This window comes from Chlorocebus sabaeus, chromosome 16 (assembly GCF_047675955.1).
Source record: "Chlorocebus sabaeus isolate Y175 chromosome 16, mChlSab1.0.hap1, whole genome shotgun sequence".
Taxonomy (NCBI): domain Eukaryota; kingdom Metazoa; phylum Chordata; class Mammalia; order Primates; family Cercopithecidae; genus Chlorocebus; species Chlorocebus sabaeus.
Window position 1 is genome coordinate 27,196,303 of NC_132919.1, and position 23,596 is coordinate 27,219,898.

Consider the following 23,596-nt stretch of genomic DNA (forward strand, 5'->3'; position numbering starts at 1 on the left):
ACAAGTAAACAGAAGCACAGAGAGGCTAAGGAACTTGCAAAAGATCACATAGGGGTTAAGCAGTCTTGCCTTGCTGAGACAAGGCAGCTCTCTATCCTCCCAACTTCATGGGGGCATCTTCTGTAGAAATAGACATCTAGACATCTTTTTTTTTTTTTGAGATGGAGTCTCGCTCTGTCGCCCAGGCTGGAGTACAGTGGCCGGATCTCAGCTCACTGCAAGCTCCACCTCCCGGGTTTACGCCATTCTCCTGCCTCAGCCTCCTGAGTAGCTGGGACTACAGGCGCCCACCACCTCGCCCGGCTAGTTTTTTGTATTCTTTAGTAGAGACGGGCTTTCACCGTGTTAGCCAGGATGGTCTCGATCTCCTGACCTCGTGATCCGCCTATCTCGGCCTCCCAAAGTGCTGGGATTACAGGCTTGAGCCACTGCGCCCGGCCTGACATCTAGACGTCTTTATTCCCAAGCTCCAGCCCCACCAGGTTTAGCAAGGAGATGGGTCTTGGCTTGGCCTGGCTTTTTTAAGATGTTGGGATTTGAGTTCCCACCAGCCACCCTTGCTCCTAGCAGTCTGTAAAGCTGGGAAGACTGAGACTGAGACCTCTGGCCCTTTCTGGTCTGGGGGAGGCATGGCCCTTTCAAGCTGGCCTGGCTCCCAGCCCAGCTTGGTGGTGAGGGTTGGGATGAGAGTGTGGAATGAAGTGGCTCCTATCCAGAAGGCTCCCTGTTCTCAGTCAGAGGCTGTCTGTGCAGCTCTGGTCCCCTGGGTTTCAAGCACCCTCTTGCGGGTCTGCTGCAGTGGCTGGAATGTAATTTGTCACTTGTTTGAGGGCCAGGCTGACAGGGGCCAGACAGGGCTGTGTGTCAGACAGGAGGGGTGATGAAGTCTTGATGCAATTTGCAGGCATCCGTAGAGCCTGGGAGACAGATTGAAATGTCAGCTGTGTTCATGAGGGCTGTCTTCCATACCCATAGCTAGTGATAGGAGGGGACCTGGGGGCCAGGCAGGGGGAAGACAGAAGCAGAGGGAGCTGAGGACAATTCCTACAGGACCCTGGGCTGTCTAACACTGCCCTGCTTCCAGCAGACCATGGGGTCAGCTCAAGGAAGAAATATAGCCACTTTGAGAGGCTGGCCCTTTCCAGGATGGGAGGTGGGAAGGATTCAGGTTGTCTTCTGCCAACCCCTAGATCAACAGCCTCATCTGGTCTGTCTGTCCCCATAGAAGCTGTCAGTCAGGCCTCCAGCACGTGCCCTAATGGCGTAACCCACAGGTGAGATGGCGCTACGGTTTTTGTACACATTTGCACCAGTACAACCCAGCATAGGCAGATGAGCTCTAAGATGACTCTTGTGTGCGATCCCCACCCCCAGATGCTGGCTACAGGTCTCCTAGGCTCCCTTGGTCACCATCACCTGTGTGTACTCGGACACAGACCCAATTACAAGCACACAGCCCCTCAAACGTGTCCTAGCATGTGCAAGCCCTCACACACCTGTGCTCCCTCACAGCAACCATAGGATGATCACAATTTTCCCATAAGAACCTTCGCAGTTTTCACATCCATTATGTCTTCAGCTCTCACAAAGCCTCAATAAGGAAGACAGGGCAGGCTGTTTTCCTGCACTTTATAGAAAAGGGAACCTTGAAATCAGAGAATTTGAGAGATCCTCTTTGGTCACACCGCGAGTTCAAGACAAAGCCAGGACTCTAGGCCAGGACTCCTGATTCCTGGTCCAGTGCCCTGTCTTGTGTGCTTGGCAATCCCAGGCCCTCCCCAGAACTGGGAGAATTCCAAGTGGGTGTCCTCCAGAATCAGGCAGGGCTGACTTGGAAAGGGCATCTGGGGCAGATCCTGACAGGTGCCCGTCTCCACCTGGGCCTCCCACTTTGGATTTGCCTTGTGCCACAGACAGGCCTATCTCCTGGGCCAAGGGAAGAACAGGGGCTTTTGAGTCTTGGATTGAATCCTGGCTCCATCACTGACCAGTAGAGGGGCCTTAGGCAAGTCATATGACCTCTCCGAGCCCCAGTTTTGCCTGTGAAAGGGGGATAGTTTACCTACTTCATGGGTTTGTAAGGATTTGGTTAGATCCTGCCAGGAAGGGTTTTAGCACAGAGGGGCACAGTAGTAGTAGTCATCTTTCCATTTAATGGGGAGATGTGGGCCACACCCTGGTAAAACCCTGGCATTTGCAGCAGAAATGATAGCTGGCTATGAACTTACTTTACCCTCAGGTCTGCCAGGGCTCTGCCTGGGAGGCACTGTACCTTGGAGCCACCCTTTCCCTGGCCCAGGCTCTGCAGCTGCCAGGAAGCAAGCAGCAGAGCCAAGAACCTGAGGTGCCCCTGCTCAGTCAGGCGTATGAGGGAGCTTGCTGACCCCAGAGAAGGAGCTACACTCAAAGGAACTGGCTAGGAGGAGCCAAGTACATCATCTGATTCAATCTCCTTTTGTAGAGAGGTAAACTGAGGCCCAGAGAAGGCCAGGGATTTAGCTCACAGAGAGGTGGGCCGCAGAGCCAACACTGAAACCCCAGTCTTACAAGACAGAGTCTGTGCCCTTCTGAATTGGCATTTATCCAGAAAACCTTATGGCGTAATGTCTGTTTTAGGGATGAGGAGAGTGGCCAAAATCCATGGGGCTAGACCTGCCTGCACCCTGTCATCCCTCTTGGATGAGCCTGCCTAGAGCCAGGAAATATAAAGTTGCCCAGAAATTTCACCCAACTGACCCCCTACCCGATGCCCACATCAGGCCTGGTCCTGACCTGGCTTAGAAGGACAGAGTATTCTGCTATCAAACTATCAGTTGGCCTGGCATGGGTGAGCTGTGTGCCAACAGAGCCACCTCGGGCACGAGGGCAGGGACTGTGGGCAGCTGTGCCCAGGCTCCAGATGGTACAGAGAGCAGCCAAGCCAAGATGGAGGCTGGCAGTGGGAAGGCTCTTGGAATGCCAAGTGCAGACAGAGGCAGGCGCCAGGCCCGGAAAGGCCTGGAGCCCTCAGGGGGACACTGACTGCCTGGGGAGGGGCTGGGACCCACATGGGCCATGAGGCTTATGCCCACCCATCCTGAAGGAGCTTCTCTGGACCTCTTAAGAAAGAGCCTAGCCCAGTGCCTGATCCCCAGATGAAGCAGACAAGCCTCCGTGGATCACAGAGGGCCTGACCTGGCCTCCTCCCTATCGATGGCTCAGACCTTCGGCCTTAGAGGGCATCAATAACTGCAGCACCATCAGAAGAGGTAGGAGGCAGGAGATGAAGCAGGTTATGAGAGGCTGTGGTCCAAGCCATAGAGAGTAGGGCTTTTAGGGATTCTGGTACCCCGAGGCTGGTCCTCCAAAAAAAAAAGGGAATTGAGAAGGTCTTGCTCAAGGCCCCAGACTTTAGGCAAGGGCTGTGGTCTCATGCTAGGGGCCCAGTATGGTGTCTGGCGGCTTTGCTCAGGGGTGTGATTTGTGGGTCCCCAAGATAGTCCCCTCCTCCATGGCTCCTGTCACTCTCCTTGCCCAGACTTTGTCCCATCTATCTGCCCTCAGTGATCCCAGTGAATTCATAGAGTGGTGGGTGGGGAATTCTCCATGATGGAGGGAAGCCACAGGCAGTCCCTTCTCCCCAAGCCTGAGAAGCCATGGGGAGCTCTGTAGGCCTTCCAGCTGCCCACCCATCCCGCCCCCAGTGTCCAGCATGGCCTGACCCAACTGTCAGCCTGGCCAGAAGGTCGCTGCTCTTGGGCTGAGCCTCTAGCAGGAGTGTAGATCCGGAAGCCCTTATGCTTACCCTCTGCCCCTACACAACAAAGCCACCTTTCCAAAACAGCCAGGGCAGCCTTCAAGGGCCAGGCCTGCTGCACCTGCTGCTGCCCAGGCCAGATTTGGCTGCTGGCTTCTCATCCTACAGGTCTCAGGCCAGGTGTCATCACCTCCAGGAAGTCTTCTCTGACCCCCAGCCTGGTGGAGTGTGCCCATCCTGTGCTTCCCATCCCCATTCCCGCCAGCACTGGGCATTCCATGGTCATTGTTCTTTCTTCCTTACTAATCGTGAAGGTCTGTGTCCCCAGTGCCCAGCGCAGAGCGTGGCATGGAGCAAATTCTCAATGTACACTTGTAGAACAAATCCACTCAACAAAACTCATTAGTGATTAACTGACCGACTTTTGGCAAATCCCTTTTCTTGCCTGGGCCTCAGTTTTTCCAACTCTCCAGTGAGTATTGGTGTGTAGTGTAGAAATTCTTCAGGTCCCAAGTGGCCTGGGTGGGGGTGGAGGTTGCCAGAACTAGCCCTGGAAGAAGAACCTTAAATCCTGCTTAGTTCTGGCTGATTCTGTCTCTTGCTCCTTCCGCAAATTGGGTGCTGACCCAGCTCTGGCCACCCTGTGCCCGCCTCCCCTCCATGGCTTCAGACTATCTCAGGCCATCTGGGCTGACAGTGTCCCCAAGGACCCTGCCTCCATGGTACCGAGGTGGAGGGTGGGGCCAGCGTCTGCCACATTTCCTGACAACAATCCAGGGCTGTGGCAGGTCTTCGTCTCAAGGTTGCCTGGTAACGGCTTTTGCATTCTGATAAAAGAAAAAAAATGTGGCAGCACCAGACAACAGACACGGGGTTTGTGTGAGGGGTTGGGCATCCAGCGTGGGGCTTGTGCCTGGGCCGGTGGGGGAGGGGCAGGCAGAGCCAGCAACTTGCCCCATTGTGGAGAGTACCAGGGCTGGGTTCAGCCTTGTCCAGTGGGCTTCAGTAGGGGTGGTAGTCCTTGAGGGACAGATAGAGCCTCCCAGGCCTTCAGGGTGGCACTCAGCCTGGCACCTGCCCCCTCCACCCCCTTTCCCACACCTGCAGCTGGTGCCTTCCACCCAGTGAGCCACAGCCGGTGCCACCTCTCATTAGGTGATGATTTTACATTAATTACCTTAATTAAGCAGTGCTGAGTGCTAATGGCTTGAGAGGGGGGGTGGCTGTTCCTAATTACCCTCCCAGTCAGCCCAGAGTGAGGGGCACAGGGCTTGGCAGAGTAGAAGGAAACGGTTGTAGGAAGAAGGGGAGGGGCCCAACAGGGGTAGGAGAGGGTCCCCCTGACAGGGTCTGATTCAGAGACCTGGACCTGACATCCCGAGAGGGGAGGACTGGAGGCACTGCCCCAGGACAAGTCTAGACGGCTCCAGGCCCCAATCCAGGGACATGCAGGAATTGGAATGGGCGGGAAGCAGAACAGAAGGCAGGGAGCAAGGAGCAGGACACACTTCTCAGCGCCCTGCCAGATTCCCTCAACTGGGCTAAATGCCTTTCTTGCCCACCCCTGGTCAGTCTCTAAGATTCAAGTCAAATGTCACCACATCCCTTCCTTCCTCCATTCCTTTGTCCAGTCATTCAGTCAGTGCACTGGGCTCTTCACTACAAGGCACCCCTCAAGGAGCTCACAGTAGCTGGGGAGGTGGATGGCTATAAATAGATGGATGGAAGGCAGACTGCTAAGAACTAAGATGGGGGATGCCCCAGGCTTTGGGGATCTGAGGGAATTCCCAGAGAGAGTGATGCCAGGGTCGAGTCCTAAGGGAGGGCATCATGGGATGACTCTTCCAGGCAGAGGGACCAGCATGTGCAGCTGGGACTTGGGAAAGAAGGTTTGGCCCATTCAGTTAGCTGCAAGCTATTTAGTGCAAAGTGGGGTAAAGAACAAGGGAAGGAGTGGCTAGGGGTGGACCCAGAGATTTAGGCGTCCTTAGAGAGGTGTAGGGGGCAGGATTTATTTGAGAAAAATGACTGCAGTGGAGGTGGAGATGGGTAGAGTAGGGAGCAAGTGTGGGCGGGGGGACCAGTGAGGCAGCTACTGCATCATCAAGGGAGGGATGGTGAGGACTAAACCATGTGTGGTTGCAGGGACGGAGGGAGAGAAGCAGACAGATTTAGAGGGGAGTGTCATGGTGACAGAATTTTGGGATGAACTGATGGGACTGGGGGAAGAGGGACAGGGAAGGGCCAAGGTGACCCCATGTTGCACATCCAGGGACACCATCCACATTGCACTGTGGTGGTTCTGCTCCAGGTTTCTGACCTGGACAGGAGTGGCTCTGGGGGAACAAAAGGAAGATTTGGGTTTGTGGAGGTTGAGAAGCCTGTGGGACATCTGTGAGGACCTGCAGCCCCAGGCCTTGGGATTAAGAGAAAGTCTTAATTCTAATAGACGGATGAGATAGCCCAGGGAGGCTGGGGACAGGAGGCTGGGCTGTAGATCTGACTTTCTTATCAGCTGATCACCTCTCTAATGGTGTGGTCAGGTCTGTCTTCCCCCACCTCTGCATCCCAGAAGCCAGCACAGGACCTGACCCAAGGAACTGCTCAGAGAGCATTTGCTAAATGAATGAATGAATGAGGCTCCATGACTCCCTCAGGCCCAATGAGGCAGCCCTGTGTTCTCTGCTTAGCCCATAGATTCAGATGTAGGGTTTATACTCACCCAATCCCCTGCCCATCCAAGGCTAGAGCCCCCTCCCACAGCCCCTCTAGGCCTAGGCCATTGCCAAGCACACGGGACAGAATCCAACCATGTTTTAGGCCCATCTCCCAGCCCTGGCCTTAGGCGACCCCCGACAATTGATGCTCCTAAGCATCCCCACATCCTCTCATAGCATGTGCCTCTCTGAAGAAAGAGAATACAACAGGCCCAGCTTTGCCCTTGCCAGATCCAGATCACTCACCTTGATTTCCACACCATAGCCAGGGTAGACAGAGATGTAGAAGAAGCAGTCCAGGCCAACATCAGGGGGTGAGCTGAGGTCTGTAGGGGAGTCCAGAGAGCCCTCTGGGCCTGAGAAATTCCAGCTACAGGGGCCTGGGAGGCAGGAGGAGACACAAAGCTAGTGCCATCTCTGGTGAAGTGGTCCAACTAAGGTTGAACCGTGTGTGTGTGTGTGTGTGTGTGTGTGTGTGTGTGTGTGAAGTGAACACTACCTCTTGTGATGTCTAGTCTCCTGTTGAAGGAAGGGGAACACCTTTTATTGGGCACCTACTATGTGCAATCTTATCTCAGTTCTCGCAGTGACTCAGCGAGGTTTGTTTTTGTTTTCTTTTTTTTTTTTTTTGAGATGGAGTTTCATTCTTGTTGCCCAGACTGGAGTGTAATGGCATGATCTCAGCTCACTGCAACCTCTGCCTCCTGGGTTCAAGCTATTCTCCTGCTCAGGTTCCCGAGTAGCTAGGATTACAGGCATATGCCACCATGCCTGGCTAATTTTTTGTATTTTTTTTTTTTTTTGAGACAGAGTCTCGCTCTGTCGCCCAGGCTGGAGTGCAGTGACGCAATATCGGCTCACTGCAAGCTCCGCCTTCTGGGTTCACACCATTCTCCTGCCTCAGCCTCCCGAGTAGCTGGGACTACAGGTGCCCGCCACCACACCCAGCTAATTTTTTGTATTTTTTAGTAAAGACAGGGTTTCACCGTGTTAGCCAGGATGGTCTCGATCTCCTGACCTCATGATCCACCCACCTCAGCCTCCTGAAGCGCTGGGATTACAGGCGTGAGCCACCGTGCCTGGCCGAGGTTTGTTTTCTTATTGCCATTTTACAGATGAGGCTCAGAGATGAGATGTTAAATAGAATTCCTAGGGTCATGTTATAGGTGGAAGAATCAAGATTTTTTCTTTTTTGAGACAGAGTCTTGCACTGTTGCCCAGGCTGGAATGCAATGGTGCAATCTCGGCTCACTGCAACCTCTGCCTCCCAGGTTTGAGTGATTCTCCTGCCTCAGCCTCCCGAGTAGCTGGGATTACAGGTGCTTGCCACCGTGCCCGGCTAATTTTTGTGTTTTTAGTAAAGATGGGATTTTGCCATGTTGGCCAGGATGGTCTTGAACTCCAGACCTCAGATGATTCACTGACCTTAGCCTCCCAAAGTGCTGGGATTACAAGCATGAGCCACTGCACCTGGCCAAAGAAACAGGATTTGAGCTCAGGACTATCTGGGTCCAAACCACATGCCTCCTGTAGGCTGGCCCTTGGTGCCAAAGGGCAGGGTAGGCTGGCACAGTGTCAGAGACAGGCTTTTAGGGGCCCCGCAGCCTCCCTCATCCCCATTTCCACATCTGCAAGCCAGCAGGGAGCTGACCTGGTGTCTGGACTGTGGTGATGGTGGTGGTGATGATGGTGGTGGTGGTGGTGGTGGTCTCCTCATCATCTCCTGAAGCTGTGGAGGAGGCGATGGTCCCCTGGATCCCAATCCCTGCGCCCTGGGACACAACCTCTGGAACCCATGGTCTTCCCATGTCTCCAGGACCCTCTTGGGTTGGTGTCCAGGCTCTGCTGGGGGGTGTAGTGCTGGGTCTCTCCCCTGGGCCTAGGGTGGGCACTGCCATGCTGGGCCCTGGAGGTAGGGGAGCTGTGATTAGAAGCACAGGGGGCTCTGACTCCAGACTCCAGGGTCCCTCCTTGGACTGGGGCTGGGTGGGTACCGCAGCTGTGGCTGGAGTGGGGCTGGTAAAGACAGGGCGGCTGTCCTGGTTGGCTAGGCGGGGAAGGGGACTTGGGGTGAAGGGTGTAGGTGGGTCAGGCTGGAAGGGCAGCGCTGGTCTCAGCTCCTCATCTCCCTTCTCCAGCCCCTCTTGTAGGAATTCCTCAAGCAGCGGGTGGTGGTTGAGTAGCTTCAAGGTGGGGGCTGTTGTGACAAAGTGGACGCCTCGTTCTGGCTGCTCAGGTGTGGGGGCTGCTGTCAGCTCGCCATCTGTCTCCTCGATGCCTGGGGCTTGTCCTTTCCCCATGGTTGGGGCCTCTGAAGAGAGTCCTGGAATAATAAGGGATGGTCAGAGGTTCTCCCCCTGCTCCAGAGAGCAGCATCACGCCCAGCTCAAGTAGTTGTGGGGGGGCAGCTCTCTTTGGACAGAGAGCCCTGAGGAGCGTGCTCACTGCTGAGAATCACGGAACTACAGAATTGATGAGCTGGAAGTGAGGCGCTATTATATACTTCAAGGGTGGCACGTGAGACACTCTTTCTCCAGCACCAGAGGTAGACATTTCTAGCCCATCTATGCACCATTTCCTACTGTTCTCAGGTTTAGCCTCAAAATCCTCCTCAACACAGCACTCCACCAGGTCACACCTGACACCTCAGACTGATGTGACAAATATTTGCCATCCCTAATGAAAAGTAGAGACCTTATTTTACTAATGAGGAAATAGGCCAGAGAGAGGAAGTGACTTGCTCAAAGTCACACGACCGGTTGAATTGAGATGAAAACCTTAAGCGAGCGTAAGTGTGTCTCCCACCACAGTGTCTTTCCTGCCTGAGATGATAGGGCATTCAAGTTCATTTCCCGTTCTCAGTGAACCTGCTAGTCATTAGCCTCAGGAAATGCGTCACATATTTGGGATTTTATTTTAGATTTCCTCATGGTTGCATGACTTCTTTTTTTGTTTGTTGGTTTTGAGATAGGGTCTTGCTCTGTGGCCCGGGCTGCAATGCAGTAGCGCAATCATGACTCCACTGCAGCCTCAACCTCCCACGAACAAGCGATCCTCCCACCTCAGCCACACTCCCCACACTCCCACTTCTAGTAGCTGGGACTACAGGTGCTTGCCACCATGCCTGGCTAACTTTTAGAATTTTTGTAGAGATGGGGATCTCACTATGTTGTCTGGGCTGGTCTCAAACTTCTAGGCTCAAGCAATCCTCCCACCTCAGCCTCCTAGGGATTACAGGCGTAAGCCACCGCACCCGGCCATGGGTGCATGACTTCTTTGTTAGGGGCCCAGTAGTTTCTCTCAGTTCTCAGGAAATCATTTCTTTTGTACTCTTTTCTGTTTTTATGGTCCATAAAGCATGGTCCATAAGCTACTGCTCTTTATGGTCCATAAAGAGCAGTAATATGAGTAGAGTGGGAAGGGCCAAGTTCTGGAGCTAGGCAGATATAACTTCAAATCCCAGATCCACTACTCTAGGGCTGTGTGCCCTCAGGCAAATCACCCAAACTCTCGGAACCTTAGTTTTCGCATCTGTAAAATTGGATTTCCTTTTTAGGATTGACTGAGATAATATTACATCCCTTCTCTATTTGATATGTCCCCCTGAGTTCCCTTAATCTTTCTGGTGACAATAGGTTCCATCTAGGGCAGGGTCAAAAACAGGTGTAGAATGGAAATCTAGCATGCTACCCACCCACCCCCTAATCCATGGCAGGCATTGCTGATCAGTTTTGGTTATTTCTTGCTAAGGCCCATGTGGGAGCAACTTCCTTCTCACAATGTTATCCAGGCAGCCACTACCAATCAATGAGATTGGCTCTGGGGGATGAAACTTATTTGCTATCTCTGGTCCGAGGTACAGATTGCTCTGCTATTGATTATGTTGACTTATTCAACCACATAGCTGGAGAGATGATGTGTATTCTGCTTGTGGCCCACTCGGCTCCCCAGATCCTTAACTGCCAAGAAAGGTCAACGAATGCTGGCTCCAGATTCAGCTCGTACAGAATTTTGCCAGCTCTGAGAAGCCTGGGAGGATATTTCTGATCCTTACAGCTCTCAAAATGGCTGCATGAGGACTTGAAGGGAAACACAGCCGGGGTGAGATCACAGAGTTTGCAAGGAGAAGGTCGCTTCCTCCGCACGTCTGATGGTGGGGCTGTCATTCCACAGGCTCACACCCACTCCATGGATTGGCAGGCGTGAGGAAGCAGCAGATGGCCTACGTTCTGTTCAGGAGACCATAGCAGCTCTGATGTGTCAGACAAATGGGAGGAGGGAGGAAATTGGGTGGGGGAGGTGGGTACAGGTTGGAGGGCTCTCCATTCTTCTGGGTCAGAGGAGCTTGGGCACCCCCAGCCCTGAGAAACCAGGACCAACCGCTATTTCCTGAGATGCCCACTAAAGCAGCCCATCTGTGTTTTGGCATTGTATGCCAGCCACTGACAATGCTGTCCAATCTAGATGTCCAGCCAGGCCCATACCCCCCAGAGCAGATGGTCCACCAGTGCCTGTCTTTCATCTGAATCAGTTATGGAAGGTCCAGGCAGTGCCTGTGACATGCCAGAACAGGGCTCCTCTTTTTGCCCACCCCCCAGATGTCACACAGGCTTTGCCAGGTAAGCTGAGACTGATTCTAGCATGGCACAAGGAAGGGGTGCTTTTCTAATCACATAGATTGGAGCCCCCTAGAGCCAGGCATTGTTTATGTGGCCCCTTTCCAGAGTACCCAACAAGAGATGGGGCCCTTGGCTCTCAAAGTAGGTACCTGTGGGACTCTTCTCTGGGAGAGGGAGTGCACAGAGATCCTCTAATTCAGGAAGTGACCAAGGCAGGCACAGCTCTTCCTGCTGGCTGCCAGGTGGGTGCTGAGCAATGGAGCAGCACTAATGGGCACCTCCCGTCATTGTCGATTGCACTGGTTGTGCTATCTGGGATTGAGGTAGCATATCAAACAAGCAAATTGATTCCAAAATCAGCTGCCATTTGGTCCCAGTGGGTGCCACCCGCTGTCAGAGAGGGTAAGATAACCTCTGGGAGACAAGCCATTTCTGGGGAGAGGGCATCTCCAGACCCCCTGGTTGACTCTGTTGGAGGCCTGAGGTCCTGTGACCTGTCTCCTAGTTTCCCAGGATTGTGGCCAGGGGATAGGGGCTTCTCTCTACCTGGGCTGACTGAATTCAGGGCTACAGGGACTGACAAAGGGAGAGTATGATATAGGGGACAGCAGAAGAAGGTGTCAGGGGCTCTGATGCCCAGTCTCATCAGGCACTACTGTGTCAGGCCTTTCCCAGACTTTGTATCATTTAATGGATGCTGCGCCTCTGGGAGATGGGAATTTTATTTCCACTTTAAAAAAACCTGAAGCCTAGAGAGGTGAGACAAAGACTCACCTGAAGTCTCGCAGTGATGCAGCTGGGATTTAAACCTACGTTGATCTGGCTTCAAAGCCCTAGGTCTTTCCACGCACCCACCTGCCTCATGGGAGGGAGAGACTGGAGCTACACGGCAGAGAACAATCCAGCCAGTTGAAGAAACTAAGTCCAGGGAGAGGTAAGGACTTGTCAAAGATCTCATGCCATTTAGAAGTCTGGGGCCAGAACTTCTGGCATTGGGACTTGGGTTGGGCCCTGGATGAGCAGGCCCTCCGGAAGCCTTCTGGCTGGGACCCAGGGAAGTCCCCACCCCATGCCTGAAGCACATCTGAGCCACGAGCCCAAACTGGAGACCCAACAACACTGCTGTGCCAGGGCACAGAGCCACATAGAGCTGGGTTCAAGTATCAGTTCTGCCACTTAAAAGTCATGTGAGCCTGGCAAGTTGCCTCTCAGAGCCTTCACCTCCTCAGCTATAAAATGGGTACTTTGCAAGGGTTTTGTGGGAATCTGCATGCCCTGAATAGCAGAGTTCTGAAGGCCGAGGGAGAAGGCCACAGTCAGAGGTTGGGCAGCCCCTGTCAAGGGAACATTGAGGCAGGCTTCTAGGGTAGGAAGCGGCTGGCCCCTGGCAGGTAGGGGTCCCTCCTCTCTGGGGGACTACCCATGTTCCATGTTGGGTGGCAGCATGTGTGACCCTGAGGATGTCAAAGACCTCATCCATAAAACAAGGATAATACTGCACCATGCAAAGGGCGGCCACCTTCAAGGCCCTGCATGTCCGTGGGTGGCAGCAAGATTGTCCCCCGTGATCCCCACTTGCCAGGCCCACCTGGTGTGAGAACACAGGATGCACTCCCTGTTGCTCGGTCCTCCCCTCCCGCAGGGCCTGGGGCTGTATTCTCCAAGTGGGTTGGGTCCGGGAAACACCCCTCCTTTCCCCGCACGCCATCCCCGGTGGAGACAGCCCAGGAACTTCCCGGGGCCTGCAGCCCCTAGCCCTGCCATGGCCCCGCCGCCGCCGCCTGGGCCCTCCCCCCGCATTAGCTCTTAAGCTATGCAAATAGACATCGGAGGGAGCCCTGTTTAAAGTATTTAGACGAAATGAAAAAAGGCTTTCATCGGCACTAATGAGCCATTCAGGATGCCTCCCCGGTGGATTCCCTCCCGCTCCCGCCTCCCTGCCCGCACCGCCCCACTACGGCCCCTCTTGGGATTGGAGGCCCCTTCCCCCCAACCCCAGCCTGAGACTCCCTGAGAGGACCGCTTACCCCACCCCAATTCCCAGGGCCCAGCTGGGTGAGGGTGGAGCGGAGGCCCCATGCGCTCCACCCCCGCCAGATCTGGATCCAGATGGGGGGTGGGGCCCAGCCTGTGTTTAGGGGAAGCCTTAAGGACTGGGGCCTCTTCTAGCGTCCAGCTAGGTAGGTGTTATGGCCTCTGTCTTATAGATGGGGAAACCGAGGCTCAGTGAGGCCCAGGAGCTTGCCCAGGTTCACAGTGATGGTGTGCGGTGGAGCTGGAGTCATTACACAGTGCCCCAGCCTGGAGGAACCATCGTACCAGGCGGTGGTGCCACCTCAGGGCCAGCTGGCCTGCCCCTTCAGCGCTGCTGTTTCTGCAGGATCTTTCTGTACCAGTCAGCCAGAAAACCTTGGGTTCCAATCCCAAATCGATGCAACACTAGCTGTGTGACCCGGGCGGGGGCTGCCCACTCAAGCTTCTGTCTGCTCATCAGTGGAGTGAAGACATACTGGGTTTGGGGAGGGCTCATCTATGGAAAGACATATACTGTCACCCACTGTAGCCTCTGGAAGGGCAGGCGGCGCTGCCTGTCACTCTGGCAGCCCCTGAAGAGGTGCCAGGTCTTCCCCAAGCCTCTGGCCCCTCCGAGGTGGGCAGGCACAGGAGCCAAAGTTCTGGGACAAGTTCAGGCCTGATCCCCGCCTCGTGGCAGCACCAACTGTCAGCTTCGGGGGAGGGCATGACAGCGTGTGGGTGCAAGGGGGAGCCTGAGGGACAGGGCGGGCAGGGGCCCACTCCTCTGGGTTCCAGAGGTTAAGCTGGCCCGGCACGGGGAGAATGAGAATTTAATGGGATCCATTTATTATCCCATAAAAGTTAATGAGTTTATTCTGGAGGTTCCCTGGCCCCTTTCAAGTTTTAATAGGGGATTAGTGAGGGCCTGGTCCCTGCAGACCCCTATTATCCGAGAACCTGACGGAGCTGAGAGTGTTTGGGCCCCCCAGAGCCAGAGTCCATCCTTAACAGTACAGTTCTACGGGCCCAGCCCTGCCCTCTGTACTGTGAGGCCCCAGCTAGAGGTTGGCAGGGCTATATAGGGCTGCTGGGATCTGCGGCCTATTCTAGAGGCTTCCAATTCCATGTGCTGCTGAAATAATTACCCCCACAGTGTCCAGCACCTGAGGCAGGTTTGCTGCTGTCCATCTGCCTATATTGACAGGGAAAGTAATATAACCGCCACGAGACAGATGAGGAAACTAAGGCCCTGAGCAGGGGTGTGGCTCCTCCAAGGTCACCCAGAAGCTATGGCCGAGCCAGAATGGACACATTCTGTCTCCTGTGGTCTGTAGCCAGGAAACTGGGGCTGGCAAGAGCTGCTATTCACTTACTCTGTGCCCACTGTGTGCTGACCGTGCATTCAGTGCCCTCATACCTAATTTCTCTTTCTCCCCTTGCTCCAGGAGGTTTGAGACATTATTCCAAGAGATGAAGACACTGGGGCCCGGAATGGTTATGTAACTTGTCCAAGGTCACGCAGCTAATGATGGCAGAGCCTGGGACTGGAACCCAAAGCTGGACAGCTCCATAGCTCAGCTGTCTACTGCTCTTGCTGGCTTTCAGCTGTAGCACCTGGGGCCTCCTATCTCCCCACCAAGCTGGACACCACTATCCTAGGGTACTCATGCCAGGAGCCCTGCAGCTTGGATGATGGGGAAGGGTGTTCTGGTCATGTCCTGGAGGGGCAGTTGTTGGGTTGGACACAGATACACTCAAAAGGACCTTCTCATTTCCAGAACAGGTGCCTTCCCTGTTTTGGCTCCATTTGCTCACACAATTCTGTCTCCTTGCCATGGCTTCTCTACTCCTTTGCCTCTGCAAATCCTCCCCATCCTTAACAGGTCAGTTCCTATCCTCCTCTGGAGAGCCATCCTTGCCTGGCCCTTCTCTTGACCTCCTGGGGGCACTTCCTGGTGGGCTCCTAACACATGAACAGCTTGTGTCCCCTGGGCAAGGATCCAGCAGTGGGTATCTCTCTTCCCTTTCTCTCCCTGGTGCTAGGCATAGTGAAAGCTGGGCTCAGGGCACACTGTTTCCAAGCCCTGATTCTGCCTCTCTGCACACTCAGAAGGCACCCTGCTCCCCAAAGTGCCTAGCCCTTGGCCAGCAGGGTGGGCAGGAGCAGGTCCTGCAGGGAGAAGATGGGCAGCCAGCCCTTGGCAGTGCCCTATCACAGCCCCAACTGGCAGTTGATGGGGAGTGTCTGCTGGCACAAGCTGGTGGGTCCCCATTGCCCCAGACTCCCCTCTCTTCCCCTGCCACTGATCATCCCCATCACAGCCTCTCACCACCCTCTCTTTCTTGGTCAACCCCTGTAGTCCAGTCAAATTTGGATTGCAAATGAGAATGGGGGCACCTCCTCTTGGCCAGGCTCCAGGCGAGGCAGTGGCTGGTTCCCAGAACCTGAGCCCTTGTAGCCTTTGTGAGCATCTCATCCCTCCCTCACTTACCCAAGAGGAAACCAAGTCCAGAGGGTTTTCCCAGGTCACACAGCAAACTTGGGGCAGGGTTGGGACTCAGGTTGGGGCTGGGACATCTAGCCCAACTACTGGGAAGAGTGAATCCTCCAATCTGGAGCTGTCTATCATCTGTGGGCTTGCCTCCAGGGACAGAGAGCCCACTACCTCCTGAGCCGTCCTGGTTGGGGACAGGGGTAACTGTGGGCTTTGGCATCTCCAGAGTTGGGGTCTCATTGTCACATGGAGGGAGCATGGGTGGAGGTAATGGGCACCAGCTAGGAGTCAGGCCATGCTATCCTCATCCCACCCCTGACAGGCCAGGTCCCCACAACACAAGTCACTTCCACAACCTGAGTTTCCATATTTTCATCAGTAAAATGGGTCCTTGCCAGTTCTCACATTCCAGGATCTAGTGAACCACAAAGGGCCCTATGAATAAAAATATTGAATGCTGCTGTTTACTGAGTATACATTTACCACATGCCCAGCAACACTCTAAGTGCTTTACCAGAATTAATCCCCGTAATAACTTTATGAGACGGGAACTTTTATTATCCCATTTTATAGATGAGGACACTGAGACCCAGGGAAATGCATTAGCAGTTTGGATGTGTCTGATTCAAACCTGAGTTGTCTAGCCCTAGAGCAGCACTGTCCAATAGAACTTTGTGATGATGGAAATATTTTTATTTATTTATCTTATTTTTAGAGATGAGGGTCTTGCTATGTTGCCCAGACTGGGCTTGAAACCACCTTTGCCAAAATTATAATGGTGAGAAAATTGTGACAGTGAAATTTAGATGTGATCTAACAAACTCCATCTTACCATTAACCTCCAGACTGCCCTTGGTCATTCCTGGGTATGGGCCAAGCTAACTTTGGGAGAAATTTAGTTTACAGTTTAAATGATAATAGCCTTTCCCAAAACTAAACCACCTTTTAAAAACTAATGAAAGAGGCCGGGTGCGATGGCTCATGCCTGTAACCCCAGCACTTTGAGAAGCCGAAGTGGGTGGATCACCTGAGGTCAGGAGTTTGAGACCAGCCTGGCCAACATGGTGAAACCCCATTCCTACTAAAAATACAAAAGTTAGCTGAGTGTGGTGGTGCACACCTGTAATCCCAGCTACTCAGGAGGCTGAGGCAGGAGAATCACTTGAATCTGGGAGGCGGAGGTTGCAGTGAGCTGAGATAGCACCATTGCACTCCATCTTGGGTGACAAGAGTGAAACTCCATCCGCCACCCACCAAAAAAAAAAAAAAAAAAAAAAGAATGAAAGACCACCAGGTTAGAGGATGAGAGGGACCTGAATTCTGCTGAGATGTAGGCTTAGTTAAACAATTAGCAGCCATTATTCTGGAAGTCACAAGATTTGCAACTTTCCCCATTACTCCTGTAAATGACATCACTATTGTAGAACCTACGATTGGTTTGTTGGATGTCTTTTCAGACTTTTGCATTTCTTTTTTTCTTTACTCTGTCACCCAGGCTGGAGTGCAGTGGCACGGTCTTGGCGTGCTGCAGCCTTGACCTCCCGGGCTCAGGTGATTCTCCCACCTCAGCCTCCTAAGTAGCTGGGATTACAGGCGTGTGCCACCACACCTGACCAGTTTTTGTATTTTTAATAGAGATGGGGTTTCACCATGTTGCCCAGGCTGGTCTAGAACTCCTGAACTGAAGCAGTCTGCCCACCTCAGCTTCCCAAAGTGCTGGGATTACAGGTGTGAGCCACCGTGACTGGCAAGACTTTTGCATTTCTGTTGACAAGATGGCTCCACCTGGCTTAAGACTCATGACTCCTGGGTCCTGTGGCCCCCACCCAGAAGTGGACTCAGTGTAGGAGGACCATTTTCCAGACCCCTATGATTTCATCCCCAACCAGTCAGCAGCACCCATTCCCCGACCACCGGCTATAAAAAAGCCTAGCCTCCTTCAGGCTTGAAAGATGACTTCCAAATAATAATAATAATAATAATAGTAAAAAACCAAAAAACCACCAAGACCCTAGCCTCCAAATATCCAGGGAGGCTGAATTGAGTAGTAATACAACTCTGGTCTCCCATTTATTTATTTGTTTATTAAAAAAACTTTTTTTTTTTGAGACAATCTCACTCTGTCGCTCAGGCTAGAGTGCAGTGGCATGATCTCATCTCACCGCAACCTCTGCCTCCTGGGTTCAAGCAATTTTCCTGCCTCAGCCTCCCAAGTAGCTGGGACTACAGGCGTGTGCCACCATGGCCAACTAATTTTTGTATTTTTAGTAGGGATGAGGTTTCACCATGTTGGCCAGGCTGATCTCAAACTCCTGACCTCAGGTGATCTGCCCGCCTTGGCCTCCCAAAATGCTGGGATTACAGGCGAGAGCCACTGCTCCTGGCCTTTATTTATTTATTTATTTATTTATTTATTTATTTATTGAGACAGAATCTTGCTCTGTCATCCAGGCTAGAATGCAGTGGCACGATCTTGGCTCACTGCAACCTCTGCCTCCCAGGTTCATGTGATTCTCCTGCCTCAGCCTCCTGAGTAGCTGGGATTACAGCTGTGCACCACCAAGCCTGGCTAATTTTTGTATTTTTAGTAGAGATGGGGTTTTATCACGTTGGTCAGGCTGGTCTCAAACTCCTGACCTCGTGATCTGCCTGCCTCAGCCTCCCAAAGTGTTGGGATTACAGGTGTGAGCCACTGTGCCCAGCCCTTGGTCTTTCATTTAGCTGGCCTTGTGTATTAAATAATTTTTCTATTGCAATTCTCCTATTTTGATAAATAGGTTCTATTTGGGCAGTGGGCAAAAAGGAACCCATTGTGCAGTTACAGACTGGAACTTCTGGGCTCAAACAATCCTCGTGCCTTAGTCTCCTGAGTAGCCGGCAGATGCATGCCACCATGTCCAGCTTGGGAATGTTTTATATACGTGTGTCTAGTATGGCAGCCAGTAGCCGCATGTGACTATTGAGCACTCAAAATGTGGCCACTGAGAATGAGAAACTAAATTTTAAGTTTTATTTCATGTCAATAAGTTTACTTTTTTTTTCCTTAGACAGAGTTTCTTTCTTATTGCCTAGGCTGGAGTGCAATGACGCGATCTCAGCTCACTGCAACCTCTGGCTCCTTGGGTTCAAGCAGTTCTCCTGCCTCAGCCTCCTGAGTAGCTGGGATTACAGGCGCCTGCCACCACGCCTGGCTAATTTTTGGTGTGTGTAGTAGAGACAGGGTTTCACCATGTTGGCCAGGCTGGTCTCGAACTCCTGACCTCAGGTGATTGGCCCACCCAGGCCTCCCAAAGTGCTGGGATTACAGGTGTCAGCCACAGCGCCCAGCCAGTTTATATTTAAATAGCCACATGTGGTCAGTGGCTACCATAATGGAAAGTGCATATCCCTACCTGTCTTCTCAGCCTTACAGTATTCACCACCTCTCAGTGAGGAAGAACCCAGGGTGGGACTCCTGAAAAAGAGTTAAGATGGGGTGTCTGCTCCCCTTCTTTTGGGTCCAGGAAAACTGCAACTTGGGATTGGCAGGGAGAGGTGACAAGGAGCCCTGGACTTCTTCGGGTTTTTCGGAAAGGCCTTGGGGAGCTGGGTGTAGCAGCCACTCATTCCTCAGGGAGGATTCTTGTCATCCACCGATGAGGTTTGCTTTCTTGGCCGCGCACTGGTGCTCTGAGGGTTGGATGTATGATGGGCAATTCTGGAAGCTCAGGCAGAGCCAGTTTAGGATTTTATGGGTGGAGGACAGCCAGGAACACTTAGCCTCGTGCTTTGCCCTCACATGTGTGTTCCAGGGGAACGTTTGCTGCGCTCTGTTGGCTTGCCCCTGCCTCACTGCCCAGCCAGCAGCACGGAGGGCAGAGTATCTGGCCTGGCTACTACCCCAGAGCAGCTGCCTGGCCTCGGGCACAGGATAGGCACTCGCATTTACTGAGCAACCACTATGGGCCAGCCATGCACTTCACAAAGAGCTGTCTTCCACCTAGAGTGGCAGCCCTTTGTGCTTGGAATCAATAGTTTACGCTTGGCCTATGAAGAAACTGAGGCTGAGGGGCAAAGTGAATCCTCCTAGTTCACACAGAGGAAAGTGGCAAATAAAGAGTTTGAACTGAGTCTGCCTATTCCATAGCCTGGGATGAAAATGTCTACTGCCTTGACTGCTGCTTTGTGTGAGCATGTGTGCACGAGCCCTGGAGAGTGTGTGTGTGTGTGTGTGTGTGTGTGTGTTCAAATGCATGTGCATGTGAAGGTCCAAATACATGCCTGTGCCACAAATCACTACCATGTGTCCCTGCCCAAGGATGCCACACCCTGGGACCTGGCTTCAAGCAGTCCCCAAGCCCAGAAAGTCCCTACCCCCCAAAAGAAGGCATATATTTCTCTCCAAGGTAGCTGTTGTGCCCCTCCTTTTCACTCTGCCCTCTCCTTGGGCCCTGACCTGACCCACCCCAGGGCCGTCTGTCCTGGACAGCGTCTCAGACTCTGGGTAGGTTGGGGAGGGAAAGACTAGTCGGAGCTGCGGCTGGGCCAGTCCTCTTTGCTCCAGTGTCCCCTCCCTCCCATGAGGCTGTGACCAGGGGCCCAGGGGAGAGGGAGCTCCCAGCTAACTGCCACGTTCTCTGCTTTCCAATTTATAGTCTAATATGGTCTTGCCACTGCAGAGTTGGGGGCTGGAGAGGTGATGAATGAGGCCTCTGCTCCTGTGTCACCTGCTGCACTCTACACCTTCCCCTGCAGCCCCGTGCTCCCCTCTCCTGTCTGCCTGCTGGCCCTGGGGACCCCAGCCCTGCCTGCCCACAGTTCCTCAGACTGGGCAGGTGGCACCAGAGCTGGGGGCCTGGAGTGGGGGTTAGGTGAGAGGGAGGGACTGACCTTGAGGTAGGGGCAGGAGTTGACCCCGGCCCCTGGGGTAGGATGGAAGGAATGGTCTTGGCATCACCCCCTCACCAGTCTGATAAATAACCAATCTGCTGTACCTCACCCTGCTTATGCCAGCTCCCAGGAGTGTGGCCAGGGCAGAGTCCTAGGTAGGGCTGGAGCTGGGAACTGGGCTTTGTTCTCTCCCTGGAGGGGTTTCTGTCCATCAGCTCCTCCTGTCCATCTGCTAGCCCCAGGCCCCTTCTCCTACCTGCTATATTAGCAGGCAGAGAATGAGGAGCTACCCACTGGCCCCAAGGTGGGGGCGTGGAGCAAGTGGGCAGAGGTATGTGGCCCTGAGCTGGGTGCTCGGCTCACAGCCCTCCCCCTGTGCCAGACACTTCTACCACCACCATATGAGCAGCAGAGGCCATATTTCTCTGAGTGGAAAATCTTCGAAGTGTCAGCTGGGACAAGGAAGGATGTGGAGGCAGGAACTGCATTCTCCCTGGAGCCAGTACCAGGATCAGCTCTGCCCAGTGCAGTGGTAAAGTTGGGGGACAAGGGTTGATCTAGGGAGGAATAGCATCCCCTCCATCCTTTGCCCTACTGCCTGGCTCCACATACCCACCAAAGACAGTCCTTCCTAGCCATGGAGCCCATCAAGACAGGGCAATGAGATGCCAGGGCTGGAGAGCAGGTTCCTTCTGGCCAGCATCTCTGGACTACTGCCCCCTCCCAGCCTCTGTCCTGAGGTTCAAAAGGCAACACCACTGAGGCTGTTCCAGCACATGTGTCCACTTCTGAGCTGAACCACCAGCCTGGCAGCCCCAAGCCTCTGTGGCCTTTGGGTCAGATGAAGGGGCTTGTTTTGTGCACCAGGACCAAAGTTACCTCCCTGACTTTGTGACCTTTGCCCTGTGGTTACTTTTGTCTGCTGCTTCTGGGAGGAGATGAAGTTGGAGAGCTTGGCTGTAAATGGAGGGGCCGTGAGCCCAGACCCCTGGGCTACCCTGATGCTGAGGTGAGTTCTGGCCACTCACTACCCTGGAGGTCCCTAGCGTGTCTATTCTAGCTGTGGAAGCTAAGGAGCGTAGTGAGGCCTTATTAGAAGGCCTTGAGCATGGAGAGAGCTCTGCCACTGACAGGCTATGTGACCTTGGGGTTGCCCGGCCTCTCTGGGCCTGGCCAGTTTTTCATACAGTACTTGGTTACTGACTTTTGTTTTTTGTTTTGTTGTTGTTGTTTTTCCCTTTTTTGAGACGGAGTCTCACTCTGTCGCCCAGGCTGGAGTGCAGTGGTGTAATCTTGGCTCACTGCAACCTCTGCCGCCCAGGTTCAAGCGATTCTCTTGTCTCAGCCTCCCGAGTAGCTGGGATTATAGGCGCCTGCCATCGCGCCTGGCTGATTTTTGTATTTTTATTAGAGACGGGATTTCACCGTGTTAGCCAGGATGGTCTCGATTTCGTGACCTCATGATCCACCCGCCTCAGCCTCCCAAAGTTCTGGGACTACAGGCACCCGCCACTGAGCCTGGCTAATTTTTGTATTTTTTAGTAGAGGCAGGGTTTCACCGTGTTAGCCAGGATGGTCTCGATCTCCTGACCTTGTGATCCGCCCGCCTCGGCCTCCCAAAGTGCTGGGATTACAGGCGTGAGCCACCGCGCCCAGCCAACTTGCCACTTTTCTTTTGTGTGCGCTGGAGCCTGTCTCCTCATCTCCCTCTGCTGAGCATCTGGAGGGCTAGGCTGTGTGTATGTATTTGTGTGTCTGTGTGTGTGCACATGTGTAAGTATGTAGATGTGTGAACATATTTGTGTGTGTGTCTCTGTGTGTGTGCGTGTATGTGGTGGCAGGGGTGCATGAGGTGAGGAATAGGAGTAGGGGATGGAAGTGTGAGAAGAGGGCCTGGAGAGAGCACTAAGGCTTCTGGGCAGCTGCTGTGTGCTAGACTCCATGCTGCCCTATCATCTACACCATCTGATTAATCCTCCCCATCCCACAGGTGGAGAAACAGGGTCTGAGAGCTGACGTGACCTGTGGGAGGTGGTCTAGCTGGGCCTGGGAGGCAGACCCTGGGGCATCCTTGTCCTGCTAAGCTCAAGAGACAGACAGAAGGACAGATGCAGGAACAAAAGACTTTGGAAGCAAAGATGGCCTGCGACCAGAGGACTCCCTCCTTGGTCTCTCAGTTCAGACCCCTTGAACTGCCCTACCGTACCTTCTCCCAGCTGGTGCGAGTTTCCAGAGCAGCTGTAGCAGTGGTGGTGGTGGGACCCAGGGTGAAGGCTCAAGGGTGTGGAAGGCAAGAGCTCTAATGGTGGTCTTTTGGCAGAGTTGAGCTGTAGTAGGGGCCTGAAGCCCCGGTGGGGAGTGCAAGGGCAGTACTGGAGGTCCCTGGGTGGGCCACCTCCTCCAGGTGTGCCTCCCTCCTCTCCACATCCTGACACTTTGAGCTGCTTTCTGCCTCTCCCAGCCTCTGTGTGGGAGATGCAGAAGCTCCAGCCTTATTTCCAAATGGCCTAGGGAGGAGTCACTGGAGGCCTGGGCTCTGCCCTTAGGGATTTGGCGAGGTTGTCAGGGCAGAGGAAGGGCAGCCTGGGACCTCTCCCAGCCCCAGGCAGGTGGGATGAGCTTCACCTGCCCCAGCGTGTGGGCCCTGCACCTGTGGGGTATCCCAGGCACCTTTTGTTCTCCAAGGCCTTGTGGGCCTGAGGGGAAGGGACCCCGCCTGCCCAGCACTCCAGCCCATGAGGCTGGCCTGGCCCTTCACTTCCCCAGCAAACCTGAGTGGGGGTGGGGAGGGGTGCAGAGCTGCTAAAAATAGCAGCAGCAGCTCCAGTTATGAGTCTCCTTGAGGGGTCAGTGGAGCCTAAGATTGGGGAGGAAGAGACTGGAATGGGCTGCAGGGAGGGAGTGAGACCAGCCTGAGCTGGGGCCTGCTGTACCTTATACTCAGGCCACAGTCCTAGGATGCAGGGACAGAGGGCACAGACATGCAGGGATATATGGACACAGACACTCAAGGACAGGTGAACAAGCCAGGCAGAAATGCACGTAGACGTGGCTACCAGCACATCTGGAGCTTCCTCTCCCGAGAACCTCAGGAACACCAGATGGGCCCAGCTGCACGGCCCCCAGCCTCTCAGGCCTGCCCCT

General features: G+C 53.8%; 1 protein-coding gene across 3 annotated transcripts in view; it reads right to left on the minus strand.

The window, feature by feature from the left end:
• Positions 1–23,596, minus strand: part of SEZ6 (seizure related 6 homolog) — a 49,986-nt gene that overhangs the window by 17,228 nt on the left and 9,162 nt on the right. For all 3 annotated transcript variants that reach the window (XM_008010850.3, XM_008010849.3, XM_008010851.3), the window contains exons 2-3: positions 8,105–8,776; positions 6,700–6,833 (exon numbers count right to left, since the gene is read on the minus strand). In XM_008010850.3, coding sequence (XP_008009041.1) covers positions 6,700–6,833; positions 8,105–8,776 — 806 coding nt within the window. The remainder of the gene's footprint in view (positions 1–6,699; positions 6,834–8,104; positions 8,777–23,596) is intronic.